Source organism: Aquarana catesbeiana, linkage group LG01 (assembly GCF_042186555.1).
Source record: "Aquarana catesbeiana isolate 2022-GZ linkage group LG01, ASM4218655v1, whole genome shotgun sequence".
NCBI lineage: Eukaryota > Metazoa > Chordata > Amphibia > Anura > Ranidae > Aquarana > Aquarana catesbeiana.
In genome coordinates this window covers 628,588,661-628,603,773 of record NC_133324.1, presented here as the reverse complement: position 1 = coordinate 628,603,773, position 15,113 = coordinate 628,588,661, and the positions used below count along the sequence as shown (strand labels likewise).

General features: G+C 44.5%; 1 protein-coding gene across 3 annotated transcripts in view; it reads right to left on the bottom strand.

Moving 5' to 3' along the window:
- Window positions 1-784: 784 nt before the first annotated feature.
- The window catches only part of NUP54 (nucleoporin 54), a 75,224-nt gene continuing 60,895 nt past the window's right edge, over window positions 785-15,113 (bottom strand). For all 3 annotated transcript variants that reach the window (XM_073600947.1, XM_073600948.1, XM_073600955.1), the window contains 3 exons: window positions 14,561-14,680; window positions 5,428-5,538; window positions 785-1,363 (listed from right to left, as the gene is read on the bottom strand). In XM_073600947.1, the coding sequence (XP_073457048.1) occupies window positions 1,235-1,363; window positions 5,428-5,538; window positions 14,561-14,680 (360 nt within the window). In that variant the 3' untranslated portion in view covers window positions 785-1,234. The remainder of the gene's footprint in view (window positions 1,364-5,427; window positions 5,539-14,560; window positions 14,681-15,113) is intronic.

The following is a 15,113-nucleotide window of genomic DNA, read 5'->3' as shown; positions in this document are numbered from 1 at the left end:
CTCTAGGTTTAGAAGCAGAAATGCATTACCCCAGATCCCTGCATGATCTCCCTCACATCCACCATAAATATTACTGGTCAAATGAATTTTAATAGCTTCAGAATAAACCAGGTCATGAGGCAGCTGGGCATCAACGACAAAGAAAGTAAAGAAAATAGATCCCTGGCATCTAATCCATCCTCTACCCATTTCAAACTTCAGCGAATTAAGGTGGATGTAAACCAGATTCATGTAACTTGAGCTTGGCACATATCTGTAGTGTTTTCTTATCTCTCTCCAAAGCACTGAGTCCGGTGCGTTTCTTCTGTCCCATAGCTCTGTTATCAGCCTGATAACTTCTGACAAGTTCTGGACACAGGAGATTAAAACAGCCTTTTGTGTCATGGGAGGTTGCTATAAATAGATTAGCAGAGAGCTGCTTGATTCAGAGCACAGCTCTGCAAGTCTTTGCCTATGTGGAGTGGGGGGGTGTGTCTTGGCTTTATGCCAATAATCCTCTCCTACTGCTGAACAGGAAGAGAAAATCTCAAACATTATGTAAGAATTCTAAAGAATATAGAAAGGGAAAGACAGCAGATATACATGTAAAAACGTATGTAGGGAGATTGGTTTCATCCCTGGGTGTCATCTGAGGTGGTTCACTTCACTGGGTATATGTGAGGGTTCACATCCACTTTAATACACAATGGAACACTAGAGAAAAAAAAACTTGCCAATCACAAAAACGTAATATCCGAAGAAAAAAAAAACACAAAGACACAAAGAAAACAAAACCATCCAAGAGTAAATAAGAAAAATATTTATTCATTCGTCATAGATCCTAATAAGATCCAATATTTAATATCAAGAATAAAAAAAGCTGTGGTAATGGAAAGGAATTTTGCAGTGCTGAATGTTTCTTTTAGCATACCACTAGCTGCTGCATTTGTCACATTTCAATGTCACTGGTACTCCAATATGTTGCTGAAGTAGGTTTGAGTTAGTTGCCTTGCAAGATGATCACATTTTTTAGGTTTCTTGCCTTTAACTGCAGTGCATGCACTTACATAATTCAGTGTTTAAATACTTGCCATTTTATCTGAAAAACAAATTTTCTGTTCTTAACTGTGAAAACAGAAGATAGGAAATGATCTACAAGTGTTTACAATAACATATTGTAATCAGCCGGCCTGGAGCTGTTCAAATGTTTGCAGTCCATACTGTGGCTGGAATCTAGGGGTGTTTTTTTCACAAGTCAACTGAACATTCCGCCACGTATATGAACATTATCACTCAACCCTTGTTCAATCAGCTTGATGTCTTCCAGATCATCCTTGATGATACCAGTTATATGGCTCAGTCCTTCCTGCTGTTGTTTTAAGTGCTAAGGATAAAAAAGGAGAAATTATGCATTGCAATTAACATATCACATAAATCAAATTTCCCACTAATTTTATGATTAATAAATACAGGTACCAATGATTTCACAATGAGAAAAAAAAAAAAAAAAAAAAAGAATTTTGACTTTTGCCTGTAAATTCCTCAGGGGAAAAAAAAAGCACCATATTTAAAAAGTCGATACTGAACCAAAAACATTACATACAATTACAACAGGGAGTTACACAAAGTGAATAACTCCCCATTTCTTCAGCTATGTATTTGCTTTGTGTGCGAAGAACCGTGGGTTGTCCATTACAAGCCAGAAACTAGTCCCAAAAGACAGGGACCCCTGTCTTGCCATAACATTGCTGGGCCCATTAGGGGACCAGGCTTCACTTGTTAATGAGGGCATACCCCGAAAGGGTTTACAGGGTCCGGGAATCACAGCCCTGGACCTGTATAGCAACCTGCACTTTGTACCAAAGTGAGAACCTCAGACAGGATCCAGTGCCCAAAAAACAAACATTACAAACCAACTCCACATAGGTACAGTTCTCCAAGGTCAAACACAGAGAAGTACCAATCCGGAAACTGCTAGCTAGCCCGGGCAACAAGCAGTCAGATCTTGATAGAACTGTTAACAGAAAAAAAAAATGAAGGGTTGCCATTAAAAAAATTCTGCAGAGAAAAAAAAAAAAGGTCCATTACCCAAGTACAACCACCTAATCAAAAACCAGGAATCTCGTAGAGTGGGTGGGGTTACATGAGCATGCATTAGCAGCACCCTAGCAAGTTTTATTGCCAGTGTCCAAATCGCCAGAAAGCAGTCTGCATCTAACCCATGGTCTATGAACACAAGCCCTGTGTCCTGTAACAGTGCTGTTAAGGTAATAGGATATTGTACTTCAAGAACGCAATTTTACAGGCAAGTCAAGCACAGGATTAGCTAGTTCTTAGACCAATAGGTTATCCTCCATCCCCAGTTTATTGGACACTGGCAAAAGCAAAGCTGAAAACTTAGCTCTGCATAACCCATCCTACTCTCCTCACGCCTTCAGTTTTGTAGCAAGCAATACAAGACACAGAGGGGAGGGTCCTGTAATGTACTTAAAGGAGAGGTACAGCCAAAGCTCATTTGGCTATACTTCTATGGATCACAGGAGTGCAGTTAGTTTTGTTGGTCTAGGCTCCACGTCATCACGACCATGGAGTCAGGATCCGCCTGGGTCCCTGGACCGACACCCAGCTCAGCCTCTCAGCAAGCCGCTGAGAGCCCAAACTGGCTGCTCCCGCTCCCTCCACACCCCAGCACTCCAGTGAGCGAGGAGGGGGCAGAGCAGAGAGCTGTGACTGACAGCAGCTCTCTGCTCGGGGAGCTGCAAGAACCGAGCGATCGGCAGTTTTCGATCATTCGGTTCTCAGTGTTAGAGGTCCCGAGGGACCAATGCTGTATCCACCTTGGCAAGTATGAATAAAATAATAAAAAAAAAAAAACAAAACACACACACATACTTCGTTTAATCCCTTTGTTTTTTTAGGGAAGCTTGGCAGACCATAGAATGTATACATTATATGTATACCGTCATGAAGCCAAGAAAAATGGAGAATCTCCCAGCCACAAAAGAATCCCCCAGCCACAGAGCCTTCCTTAGCAATACCCTTGGCCAACAGATCCTGGCAGACCCCACTGCAGCAATAGAAGGCTGCATGGCAGAACCCACTAGACACCTTAAAGAGGACTTCAAACTACTTGTTGAAAGGGTCCTTAAACACAGAAACTCATCCATGGGAACCATCAGGGTATTTATGATCAGGTATGAGACAGCTGAACTGCCCATTCCTTACAGAAATCTTCCACCATAGGGTGCTGGCACACAAACTGTTTCAAAGGAAAAAACCTTTTCTGGGTGTGCCTCGTCTTCGTAAAGGACCTTCTGCATATGAGAATAAACTAAAAAGGTCAGAGAAGGCTTGGGAGCTGTCCAAGATCCTAAACCAGAGACCTTGGGCAAGGCTTACTCAGGTTGCTGTACTTGTAAATTTTGCACACCATGTCAACAAGTGCCCTAACTGCAGATTTGAGGGCTTGAAGTATGCCAGAATATTAGACATCCTCCTATGAGGATTCCCCAATTCCTTTTCCTCTGAACCCAGCGTAGCATACAAAGGAAACTCCCAGAACAAAAAAAAAAAATAGGCAATGAAGGTGAGCGGGAGAGCTTATGACCTTTATGACATCTACTCAGATATCAACTAACTGCTTTATGATGACCAACCATATTAGCAGAGAATCTCTAGTTGGATACAAAGGAAGCAGAGGAAAGTTTGCGCCCCCCCCCCCCACAATATTGAATGAAACTGACAGTATCTCTACATGAGAGCCCCTAAGAGGCCTAATGGTGACAGAGCTCACCCCAAAGGGATTACTTACAGCCTAGACCTGAGTGAATGCAGAGGGGAGCCTTGCTATGTCCAAACATATGAAAGCCAGCAAGCACAGCCCCAAACACCATTGCTGTATATTGTTGAAGTCAGAGGGAGCCGAGTGGTGTCCATGCCTGGCAGGAGGCACCCAAAAAGGTAAACATATACGCAGAATCACCTGCTGAAAATGGCACAGATGTTAAATCCAGCAGCGCCTAATAGGTCGTTCACCTCCTGTGACCACAGAAAGGAAAACTCAGGTGTAAGAGAGTGGGAGCAACAGCATGCCGACACTGCAGTGAAGGCACTTACTATTCAGATGCCTTTGGAGCCATAGAGTCCCAGGACAAAGATCAACCTTTGCCTCTCCATAATTAGGCACATCCCTGCATGAGTCTTCAGGGTCTGGTTCCACAGTGGGATCATGGTCCTGGACCTCTAGAGTACACTAAAAGCCTCTCCAGACGATGCAACTGCGTGCCAAGTACTTGCTGTGGGGTCTAGTGCTGCTTAGCAGCTTATAGGCTTACATTCCCTTGAGTGGAAACCAATCCGGATAGATGTAGCTGATTGAGATCTCTAGGGCAAGCAGATGGGACACCAAGAAAAAATAACACCACCACCCTGCTAGAAAAACAAAGCAGGCCCTAGAAAAAAAAAAAAGGAAGTTCACCCAAGAGTAGAGAAAAAATGTTCACCCTGCGGACAGAAGAAACTGAAGGCATGATGGGAGTAGGAGGGCTAATGCAGGGCTGGGTGTTTGCTTTTGCCAGTGCCCAACACCTGGGGTGGAGTGCAAGCCATTGGTCTATGATGGGGGTCTCCAAACTTTCTAAAGGAAGGGCCAGCTTACTGTCCTTCAGACTTGAGGGGGTCAGACTGTGCCTATTGGGAGTAGAAAAAGGTCCTGACGCAAGTAGGAAAAATAATGCCCCATTGTTTTTTTTAGTTGAGCAATTGTGTCCCATCATTGAGGTCAGTATGAGGGATTGTGTTGTGCCCCATCGTTGGTGTCATTGGGAGGAATTATGCCCCATTGTTGGCATCGGTGTATGAAATGGTGCCCTAATGGCCGGGTAAAAGCAAGCAAAGGGCCGCAGTTTGGAGACCACTGGTCTAAGAACTAGCCAATTCTGTGCTTTGTGTGATGTAGGAAAAAAGAAAAAACAAAAAGAGGCAACTCTTTCTTTGGCTTGCCTAAGCAAAAGTAATTTAGATGTTCACACTGCTGCAGTAACAATAACCATCTTTCATTTTCACTTATGTTGCATTCAAGGATCCTTCAATTGGTTTTAATGGCTAATCAAACCACTTGAAACTGCAACAAGCAGGACTTTTTCCAGTAGCCCAGTTGAAAATGGAGAATTGATCAAAATTAAAGCAGACAAAATCTGGAGCTGCTGTGCATGGCAACCAATTTTAATCTTCAGCTTGTTCAGTTAAGCATAAAAACAAAAAAAATTATTATAAGCTGACTGGTTTCCATGTACATTTGTTCAAGACTGTGGCTTTCCCCCCATCAATTTATTTTCTGCATTTGACCTTCATTTTCCTATGCAACAGCCTGACTTGCAAAAGCCCTAAATCTTTGGAAGGGGGAAAAAAAACAAACAAACAAACAAAAAAAAAAAAAAAAAAACTTACCTGCTTGATTTCTCTCAAGAGATCCGAGTCTACATAATAATTTTCTTCTGATCTCACTGCCCCAAAGTGGTTCTGCATTCTAATTTGTGACATTAGTTCATTAAGTCTACCCTAGAAAATAAAATAATAAATTCAGCTGTGGTTACAGTATTTTTTTTTTTAATCAAAAATAACTTTTATTGAGCTTAAAAGAAAGGATACAACAAGACACGGATACAGTTAGTGCAACATGCACTACATTTACGGATTAGTCCAATTGACTTATGATGTGCACAAAACATAGGAGTTGACAAAGTACTTTCAGTGCATGTAGACAGTTGGTCAATAGTGTGGGGAGACAGGTTTACAAAGAACAGTACAGCAAGCTATTGAGTGGGAGAAGACCAGTGATGGGGAGATCAAGGGATAGGTTGGTGGAGTCAGCCCAGTGAGCTTATGCGCAGCTCCTTGTATCACTGGTTGAGGTGTCTTCAAGCCATCGGTACCAAATTTTGTGGAATTTGTCAGGGCAGCCCCTGTGTATGTATATTATTTTTTTATACGATAGAGTGGTGTTAACTGCTCTGATCCACTGTTGTAAGGTGGGAGGAGCCCCCCTTAGCCATGTTTTGGCAATCTGTAGCCTGGCAAGGAATAGTGTTTCTTGTAAAAAAGGTGTTCAAGTATTTTTCGCTTTCAGAGAGCGAAAGGAGCCCTAACAAGCCTTGGCGGGGGCATAGGGATATTGGGGAACCCATGCGATCATGTAGAAACTTTACCACTTGGGTCCAAAACCCTTGTATGGAGGGACAAGCCCATATTAGATGAAAAAAGGAGGCTGTGCAGTGTCCACAGTTCGGGCAGTTCGGGTTGTGGTCGTGTCTGTATTTGGATATGCGGTGTGGGGTTAGGTATGATCTGTGAAGCATATATAGGTGGGAGAGTCGATCAGAGAGTTTAGGAGAGACTGCTTTACAATTGGCAAGGGCCTCCTCCCAATCCTCATCCGTCAAGCTGCCTAGGTCCGATTCCCAGCGCAGCTTTAACTGATGAGCAACGGCATCAGCAGCAGGTCTCGTAAGGTAGGTGTAGAATTGGGAAAATCAATTTTTTGGAGTCCTTCCCCATAATTATATCTACTGGAAGTGGGACCTCAAGGGCTGGGATAGGGCTGCCAAACTGCGTATTAAGCGCGTGTCGAATTTGGAGGTAACAAAAGAGCATGTGGTTTGGTAAGGCAAAGTCATCTTTAAGTGTTTGGATAAGTTTGACCATCCCATGGGCTACAACTTGTGTTAAATATATGATGCCCTTGGAGACCCAGAGACTGCAATCAGGAAGAGAGGTGAGTTCAGGAAGGTTGGGGTTATTCCATAAAGGGGTATGGGAGTGCGGAGAGGGTGCTTGACCAATGCGCATAGCTGCACGCCAAATTTTGCAATGATGTATTAACATTGGCCCCCCATTACTAGTGTGAGTCGAATCGCGGGGCTCGCAAAATAGGATCTGAAAGGGGTGTGAAATCGTACCAGAGGACTGTGGGCATACCATTTGAGAGTAGCGGATTTTATCGGAGAGATTGAGATGGAAGAAGTGGGAGAGTTGAGCCGCTATGTAATAGATGTAAAGATCGGGGAGTGCAGTGCCTCCCAGGTCAGTTGGACACTTCAAGACCTTCCACAACAATTTGTGATGGGAAGAACCCCATACGAAAGTATTAAGGATAGATTCCATTGCTTTAAATATGCACTGGGGAAGATGTATTGGGGACTGCCAGAATATGTAAAGTAATTTGGGAAGGAGGACCATCTTTACAAGATTAATGCGACCCATGACCCCAAGGGGAAGCCTAGACCACACCTGTGTTTTGAGTTTTAGAGTGTTGAATAGTGGTTCAATATTGAGTGCTATAAAGTCGGGGATTGAGCGGGAGACATGTATACCTAAATATTTAATGATGCTTGCTCTGACTAGTGGGAGGGCAGCCTGCTCGGACATAGGGGCACCCAGGTCTAAGGGGAGGATTTGGGATTTAGCCCAGTTTATCTGGAGCCCGGAGTACAAACCGAATGTTGTGATTACATGCAGAGCTGTCTGAAGTGAGGGACCTGCATCGGCTAGGTACAGAAGCATGTCATCAGCGTAAAGGCTTATCACCTCAGTTAGACCGCCACTGCGAAGACCCTTAATGTCAGGGTGGGACCTAAGCGCTATCGCGAGGGGTTCGACTGCAAGGGCATATAGCATAGGTGAAATAGGACAGCCCTGTCTCGTGCCGCGCGATAATGAAAAGGAGTGGGATATTCTACCATTCACCTGAATATGTGCTGTAGGGGCATAATAAAGTAGCTGAAGCCATTTTATAAACTTTGGGCCAAAACCGAATTTTTTGAGGCATTCCCATAAATAGCTCCACTCTACTGAGTCGAACGCTTTAGCAGCATCGAGACTGACTACTACTCTACTGCCGGTGTTTGTGTGTTGGGATTGAAGATTCATATGGAGCCGCCGAAGATTAAAAGCCGTTTTTATCTGGCATAAAGCCTGTCTGATCAGGGTGTATTAGACTGGAAATCACCTTATTGAGACGTAGGGCTAGGATTTTGGCAAGTATTTTGACATCAAGTTGGAGGAAGGATATGGGCCTATATGATTCGGGAAGTGAAGGGTCTTTACCTGGTTTAGGTATAAGGACAATGAGGGCTTCATTCATGGATTTTGGAAGGGTATTAGCATCAAATATGTGTTTGTATAGTTTACTTAATCTGGGGATAAGGGTGTCGCCGAATTGTTTGTAGAACTCGAGGGAAAGTCCGTCGGAGCTGGGAGCTTTGGATGTAGGGGGTAGGGTCAGAGCCTCTGCAATGCAGTCAACGGTTATGGGTGCTTCCAGTTGGGCAATTTGTGATGACGAGAGTGTGGGGAATTCTATGGCTTGTAGGAATTCTATAAGTTCAGCTTGGGTACGGTGGGAGGTGGAGGTGTAAAGTCTTGAGTAAAAAGACCTGAACTCTTCAGCAACCTGGTCAGGGTCTGTAATTTTGACCCCGGAGGCCGTCTGAAGGGAGACCACCACCGGGGGTTTAAGTTCGAGGTGAGCCATATAGGCAAGGAGCCTGCCAGCTCTCTGGCCGTGTTCATAAACACGTTGCTTGCTAAAGAAAATGCCCTGTTTGGCCTTTTCAAAGTGTAGTTGGTTTGTGAGTTTGGACTGTTTGTGTACCAGGGAGGCGTTTGCAACCGAGGGGTTGTTCTGGAAAGCCTGCTCTAAAGTGTGGAGATGTTCCTCCGCCTGGCATATAAGTTGTTTGGATGTGGCCTTGTGCTGGTTAATTCACGTGGAGAGAACCATGCGAGCGTGCATCTTAAAAGCCTCCCATGTGGATCCAGTCAGGGCAGTGCCATCATTCGTGCAAAAATAATGTTCCCACTCGCGCTGGAGACCATTCAAATCAGGGAGGATGGTGAGCCAAAACGGATTTAGCCTCCAGATCCGAGTGATAGAGGGAGATGGCATCCGTAACCTGATCCAGTAGGGAGAATGATCGGATAGCACCCTGGCATCGAATCCCGCCTCAGACAAATGGAGGAGGGGGGGAGTAAGAAATATGTAATCTATGCGGGACATTGATGATCTGGAGGGGGTGAAGCATGAGAAACGTTGTGTAGGGTGTAAATGTCTCCATGTGTCTGTAAGGGCAAATTCTGTGAGAAATTTCCCAAACCTGGTGGCATGAGTGGTAGGAGGTGTAGGATTAGCGAGAGACTTATCCTATCAAGATGTGGAGCTATAACTGCATTAAAATCCCCTGTCCAGATCGCAGGCACCGAAGGGTATTGAGACATGAAATCTACGCCCAGCTGTAGCATTGCGAACTGGAATGGGGGGGGGGGGGGGGGGTGTAAAAGTCCAGGAGTAGGAGTTCCAGCCCCCCTACGGTAACGTGTAAAAACAATGACCGACCCGGGGGATCAGACTGCAAGTTATGAAGCTGAAATTGCACTGCTTTGGCAACAAGGATCGCAATCCCACGGGAGTTGGAAGTGTGGGGGGCCTGGTACATACACCCATGGTTTTTTAAGGCACATTTGTTTCTGGCCTGTGAGATGGGTTTTACCAAGGATGGAGATTTCCGCTTGCTGCGATTTTAGGTGTGAAAGAACCGCAGTCCCTTTGGCTCTATCACCTAGGCCACGGACATTCCAGGTTAGTATTTTAAACGTGGCCATAGTATTGTGATGGGGGCAGGAAGTTGCAGTCTGGTTCCCAGGGGGCTGCAAAAGGTGCACAGCATGGCAAACCTTGTAAAACAATAGTTAATCATATAAACATGAATGCGGGGCACCTCTGAGGCACACGGAGCAGTAAAGGAGCTCCAAGTCTGTGACCACGAGGCCTCCACATGGAAAAGGCCATCTCTCCTTGCCCGTGAACATGGGAGGAGGATCTCGCCAATCGCTACCGACAGCAGCCACAACAGGTCTTCAAATTTATACATGTCATTTGTCAATGTGGACTTAAGTTTAAGCAGAAAGAAAAAAAATAAAACATGAATATGAACAAAACAAACCAAAACTGAATCTGCATATACTCTGATCCAGCAGGGCAGAAGTAACTCACTGCCCTCCCATGAAACTAGGGAGGCAGAGGCTGGACAGGGAAACATACGTAGGAAGGTGAAGAACAATGGTGGCAAGTGTACCACAGTCCTGATGCGACCAGCAAGGTCGGAAGGGGGCGAACAAACTGAAGAGTGCACAGTGGTGCGGGAGATGCTGTCCAGCTCTCAGGTGTCGGGTGCATGTGCACCGCTCGAGACCAGCAAATTAAGCTTAATGGGGGATGAGATAATATCTGGCTGTGTAATATTAGGGATTGCAAGAGGAGAGTTCAAGCCAATACCAAGTGTGTAGGGTAATATAGGACAGTACTCTCAGTTCCTAGAGATGGCAAGGTATGGCAAGGGAGATGTGTACAGCGCAATGTCCGGATGTAAATAGCCAGCGAATTTGGTGCAGTTCACTTGGGGTTGTTTAAGCCGGGTTCATATCGGGTTTGCCGCGTTGCTCCAGCCAGGAGAGGACAGCTTGAGGGTCTTCAAAGAATTGGGCTTTACCATCATGTGTCACACGGAGGCGCGCGGGGAAGAGCATCGCATATTTGATATGGTGTATGCGGAGTTGTCGTTTCGCCTCGGTAAAGCACGCCCTTTCCTTCTGCACCTCTGCAGAGAAATCCGGGTATACCGCCACAGTGACATTTCCCAGGCGGATGTTGCCTCTTTCACGAGTAAGCCGAAGCACTGTATCCCGGTCACGATAATTTAGTAGCTTTGCTATGAATGTTCTTGGTGGGGCTCCAGCAGGAGGGGGCCTTGCCGCCAGACGGTGAGCGCGCTCCACCACAATTGTGGAGGAGAAGGCCTCCCTGCCAAAAGTTTGAATAAGGAGGTTTTCCAGGAAAGTAGGGGGGTCGGCGCCTTCAGACTTCTCTGGTAACCCCACAAAGCGGAGGTTGCACCTCCTGAGACGGTTCTCCATCTCATCCTGCTTAGAAAGGACCATGCTAAGCTAATGCTGCAATTGCTCAGTGGAGATTTGGAGGTGGTGCAAGTCATCCTCCACGTGTCCAACCCGGCGTTCCGTTTCGGTCACACGGTCCCGCAGTTTTTGTACGTCCTGCCGGATTAGGGAGATAAAGATTTTCACCTCCTCGATCCTGGAGGTAAGTGTAGACTGGCAGAGGGCAATAGCTTCCAGGACTTTAGCAGTGTCACCAGATGTATGATCGTCGGAAGCAGGAGACTGAGAGGCGCCATCTTCTTCTCCCGGGTCCCGCTCGTCATGGCGGTATTGAGCTAGCCTGGCCGCAGTGCCAGTTCTTTTAGGAGGAGACATGCCCAAGTGAAGTTAGATAAGCAGGGCAGGAGGAATGAGCCGTTTGTGGAGGATAAATCCCTCTAGGATCGGTATATAGGATAAGTCCCGAGCAGAGCTCTCACCGCACACGTCTCACTCCATGCAGCTCCAGACCACGCCCCCGTGGTTACAGTATTAATATGCTAGAAAAACAACAGACGTCAGCATTAGCAGTGACTCAGAGACTAAAGTAGTATCCCGATGTACATCTGTACTGAGCAATGTGAAATGCCACTGCTGGCATTCTCCTACAAATGCTGGTTGCCTGGCTTCAGTATGAGTATTGGAGACCCCAGACAAGCAAATGAAAGCTGATCCAGCATTAAAAGTAAAAAGGTCTGCTAATTATTTTTTTAGGTTCTTCAAGAAAAGGGAGCCAATAGCACAAGCAAAAGCTGGCCATACATTTACATTTCATTGTAGATTTGAGCTTTCAAGACAAGAACATTTCACAAAGTAGTTAAGGGCCTACCTAAGAATTGTGTTCGGAATAGATTACAGCTAAATCAGATGGAATGTCCATGACCGTCGGGTCTCCCAGATCCAGAGTACCCAAGTACCTATCTGTATTGTATATACCTATTGTATATATTATATTTACCCTATTCAAACTGGGCCTATTTGGCATAGCTATTATGTGAAATGCAGGCACATTAGGTCAGCCATGTTTTTCCTGCTGCGCCATTTAAACATCTCTCTATAATTTATCTTTGACAGTTTCTGTATATTTTTCATATTATGACCTGGCCTCCCCATTTGCCCAGGAATTGCCCCTCAGGGTCTTAGATGTCCTACTGGTTTGGGTCGGTCTTTCTGTTGGTAAGCTCCATATGTCCATTCTATTTGGGGATACATGCACAGGGTTGAATTGTGTTATATATTATCCTTTTTTGATTGCCTGATTTTGGATTGGCTCACCTCTATGGCAGATTTGAGCTGGGACTGTGTTCAAATTTGTACATCTTTGACTTGTCTGTCTTGAAGCTTGAGATTATATAAAAATGTATTTATTTAGTTCCTTATACTCCTGAAGCAGTCGTACCGCGAAACATGTAGAGGTTGAACTGACCTAGGATGACTTTTTGATCCCTCCTTTATGGATGGATGCACGTCTACTATAAAGTTCTTCAGAGATTTAGGTCTATGTGTATTGTACTCTCTCTTCATAGGACCATTTTAATCATGCTTTTGTCTTAATAAATTTATATATTTTTATACAATTGCGTCTTTACCGTACCATAAAAGTCCAGAATTGCCTCAAACTTTCTGCCGCTTGTATTTCCAAATTGATGGGACGACGGTACATTATCATATCTTTAATTAGTTTAGTAGTGATAATTACTTGCACCATTATTTATTCATAGCTGCATTCTTAGGCAAAATTGTGAGTGAGCCCACTCCCTTGGCTGAGAAGCAACCCCACACATGAATGGTCTCAGGATGCTTTACTGTTGGCATGACACAGGACTGATGGTAGCGCTCGACTTTTCTTCTCTGGGCAAAGTTTTTTCCGGATACCCCAAACAATCAGAAAGGGGTTTCAACAGAGCTGATTTTACCCTAGTCTTCTGCAGTCCAATCCCTGTACCCTTTGCAGACAGTTTGTCCCTGATGTTTTCCTGGAGAGAAGTGGCTTCTTTGCTGCCCTTCTTGACACCAGGCCATCTTCCAAAAGACTTAGCCTCACTGTGTGTGCAGATACACCTGCTGCCATTTTTGAGCAAGCTTTGCACTGGTGGTGCACCGTGCCGCAACTGAATCAACTGTAGGAGACGGTCCTGGCAATTGCTGGACTTTCTTGGGCGCCCTGAAGCCTTCTTCACGGATGCAGTGGAAATGTTTAATGGGAGCAAGTTCATTTTCATGGCAATTCGCAATTTATCTGATCACTCGTCATAACATTCTGGAGTACATCCAAATTGCCATAACAACTAATGCAGCAGACTGTGTGAAAAATGCAATTCTCCAAACTTTTGGGTGTGTATGTGTATTTTTTTTTTTTTTTACATACAGTGACCAGAGCAATACAGTGTTACCATAGTAACACTGTATTACTCTGGAGAGGTGATCAGGATTTTTTTTCTTCATTTACACACTATGATTGCTTATAACTGAATTTTACAGTTATACACATCCATTCTTCTGAATGAAAACTATTCAGTGTTTATTATTGTGATTAACTGATTGGCCATAGCTAAAATCACGGTACAGGTCGGCTGTGACTGGTTCTGTCTGTCATATTACAATAGGCTGGGCAGGAAGAAATTAAATCCTGCAAAGAAAGGCTCCCTTCTCCTGCCTCCTTCCCCTGGCTAGAATTCTATGGGACTGTAATGTGAAGAAGCGCCAGGAGGGGTAGTCATTCCCCACAAAATGTAAAGGGATGCGGCAGCTGTTGGATGCTGGTAAAAAAAAAAAATATATATATCTGTGGAGAAGGATTGTTTAGATCACAGAACAAACATCCTGTGCTTGGGCGGTAGGTATAGGGAGTAAAAAGGATGAGCACATGCGTGTTCGCAAGTCCATGTGCCCGCCAGGAAGCTGACACTCCACATCGCTAATCACAGGTAGTGAGACATTTCTCGATCTGTGCAGCCACAGATCGAGAATTGTCTCACTGCCTGTGATTAGCGCTGCAAAGTGTCAGCTCCCTGGAAGGCGTGGGCACGTGGACTTGAACACGCCTGAGCTCATCCTTAATAGGGATGTAAAGTGCAGACACCTTTTCAATGCCAATGGACTTGCTGCCCTCCTCAGGACAATGGGTATCCTTAGAACTGAAAAATATTTAGAAAAGAAGGGCGCCCAGACCTAGTCCATTATCAAAAATAAATGTATTTTAAATGAAGTTAGCAACGATTGTACTCACAAAAGTAATGTATAGACATGTCACAGCAGACAGATGCGAGTAGTCTCTCTTGGGTCTGTTGGGAAGAACCGGTGATGCCAGGAGACCAGGTGATGTAAGAAACATCACCTGGTCTTCTGGCATCACCGGTTCTTCGCAACAGACCCAAGAGAGACTACTCGCATCTGTCTATGCTGTGACATGTCTATACATTACGTCTGTTTGTGAGCGCACTTAATCTTTAAATTAATGAACCCAATGCCACAGTACTAGTACAGTACAGTTCAAGTTTATTCTGATTTGCCTTAATCATATCAAGAAGCTATTAATATAAAGCAACTAAAAAGGAAAGTACACAATTCTAAAAACCATCACAAAATGTACCTTGAACTGTGTAGGAGCATTAAGTTCACTCTGGATGGTATCTAGCTGTACACGCAGATGCTCTTCCTCTGCTTGAATTGCAAATCCACTCTTCCGCTGAATTTCTTGTTTTATTAAAACCTTTTGATGGTGAGAACATTCATTAGTAAGATATTCAAATTAATTCACTGCTAAAGCAGTGACACCAACTAGTTGAATAAAAGCCGTATGCATCCTTGCCAGCCTCCTGAAGCTTAGAACAAGAAAATAAACGTCTGGTTACATTAAATTTTTTAGGTTTTTGCAAGGATACAGAACAAGTAGGAGCACTATACTTTTCATATTACTAGGCATAATTGCCTGTAGAGCTGGCACTAGTGGAGGAGCTGGCAGATTAGAATTACCCTTAAGACAGTGCAGATCAACAGTATTGATGGCTGAAGTTCAGTCTTTTAGATAGACACTCACTACCCAACTAATCACTGATCTGGATCAAGCATGCAGCCAGTGAATTCAGAAGTCCCACATGCTTGGGTCATCAGTTGGCTCACTGATCACACAGGGCGCTTTACTG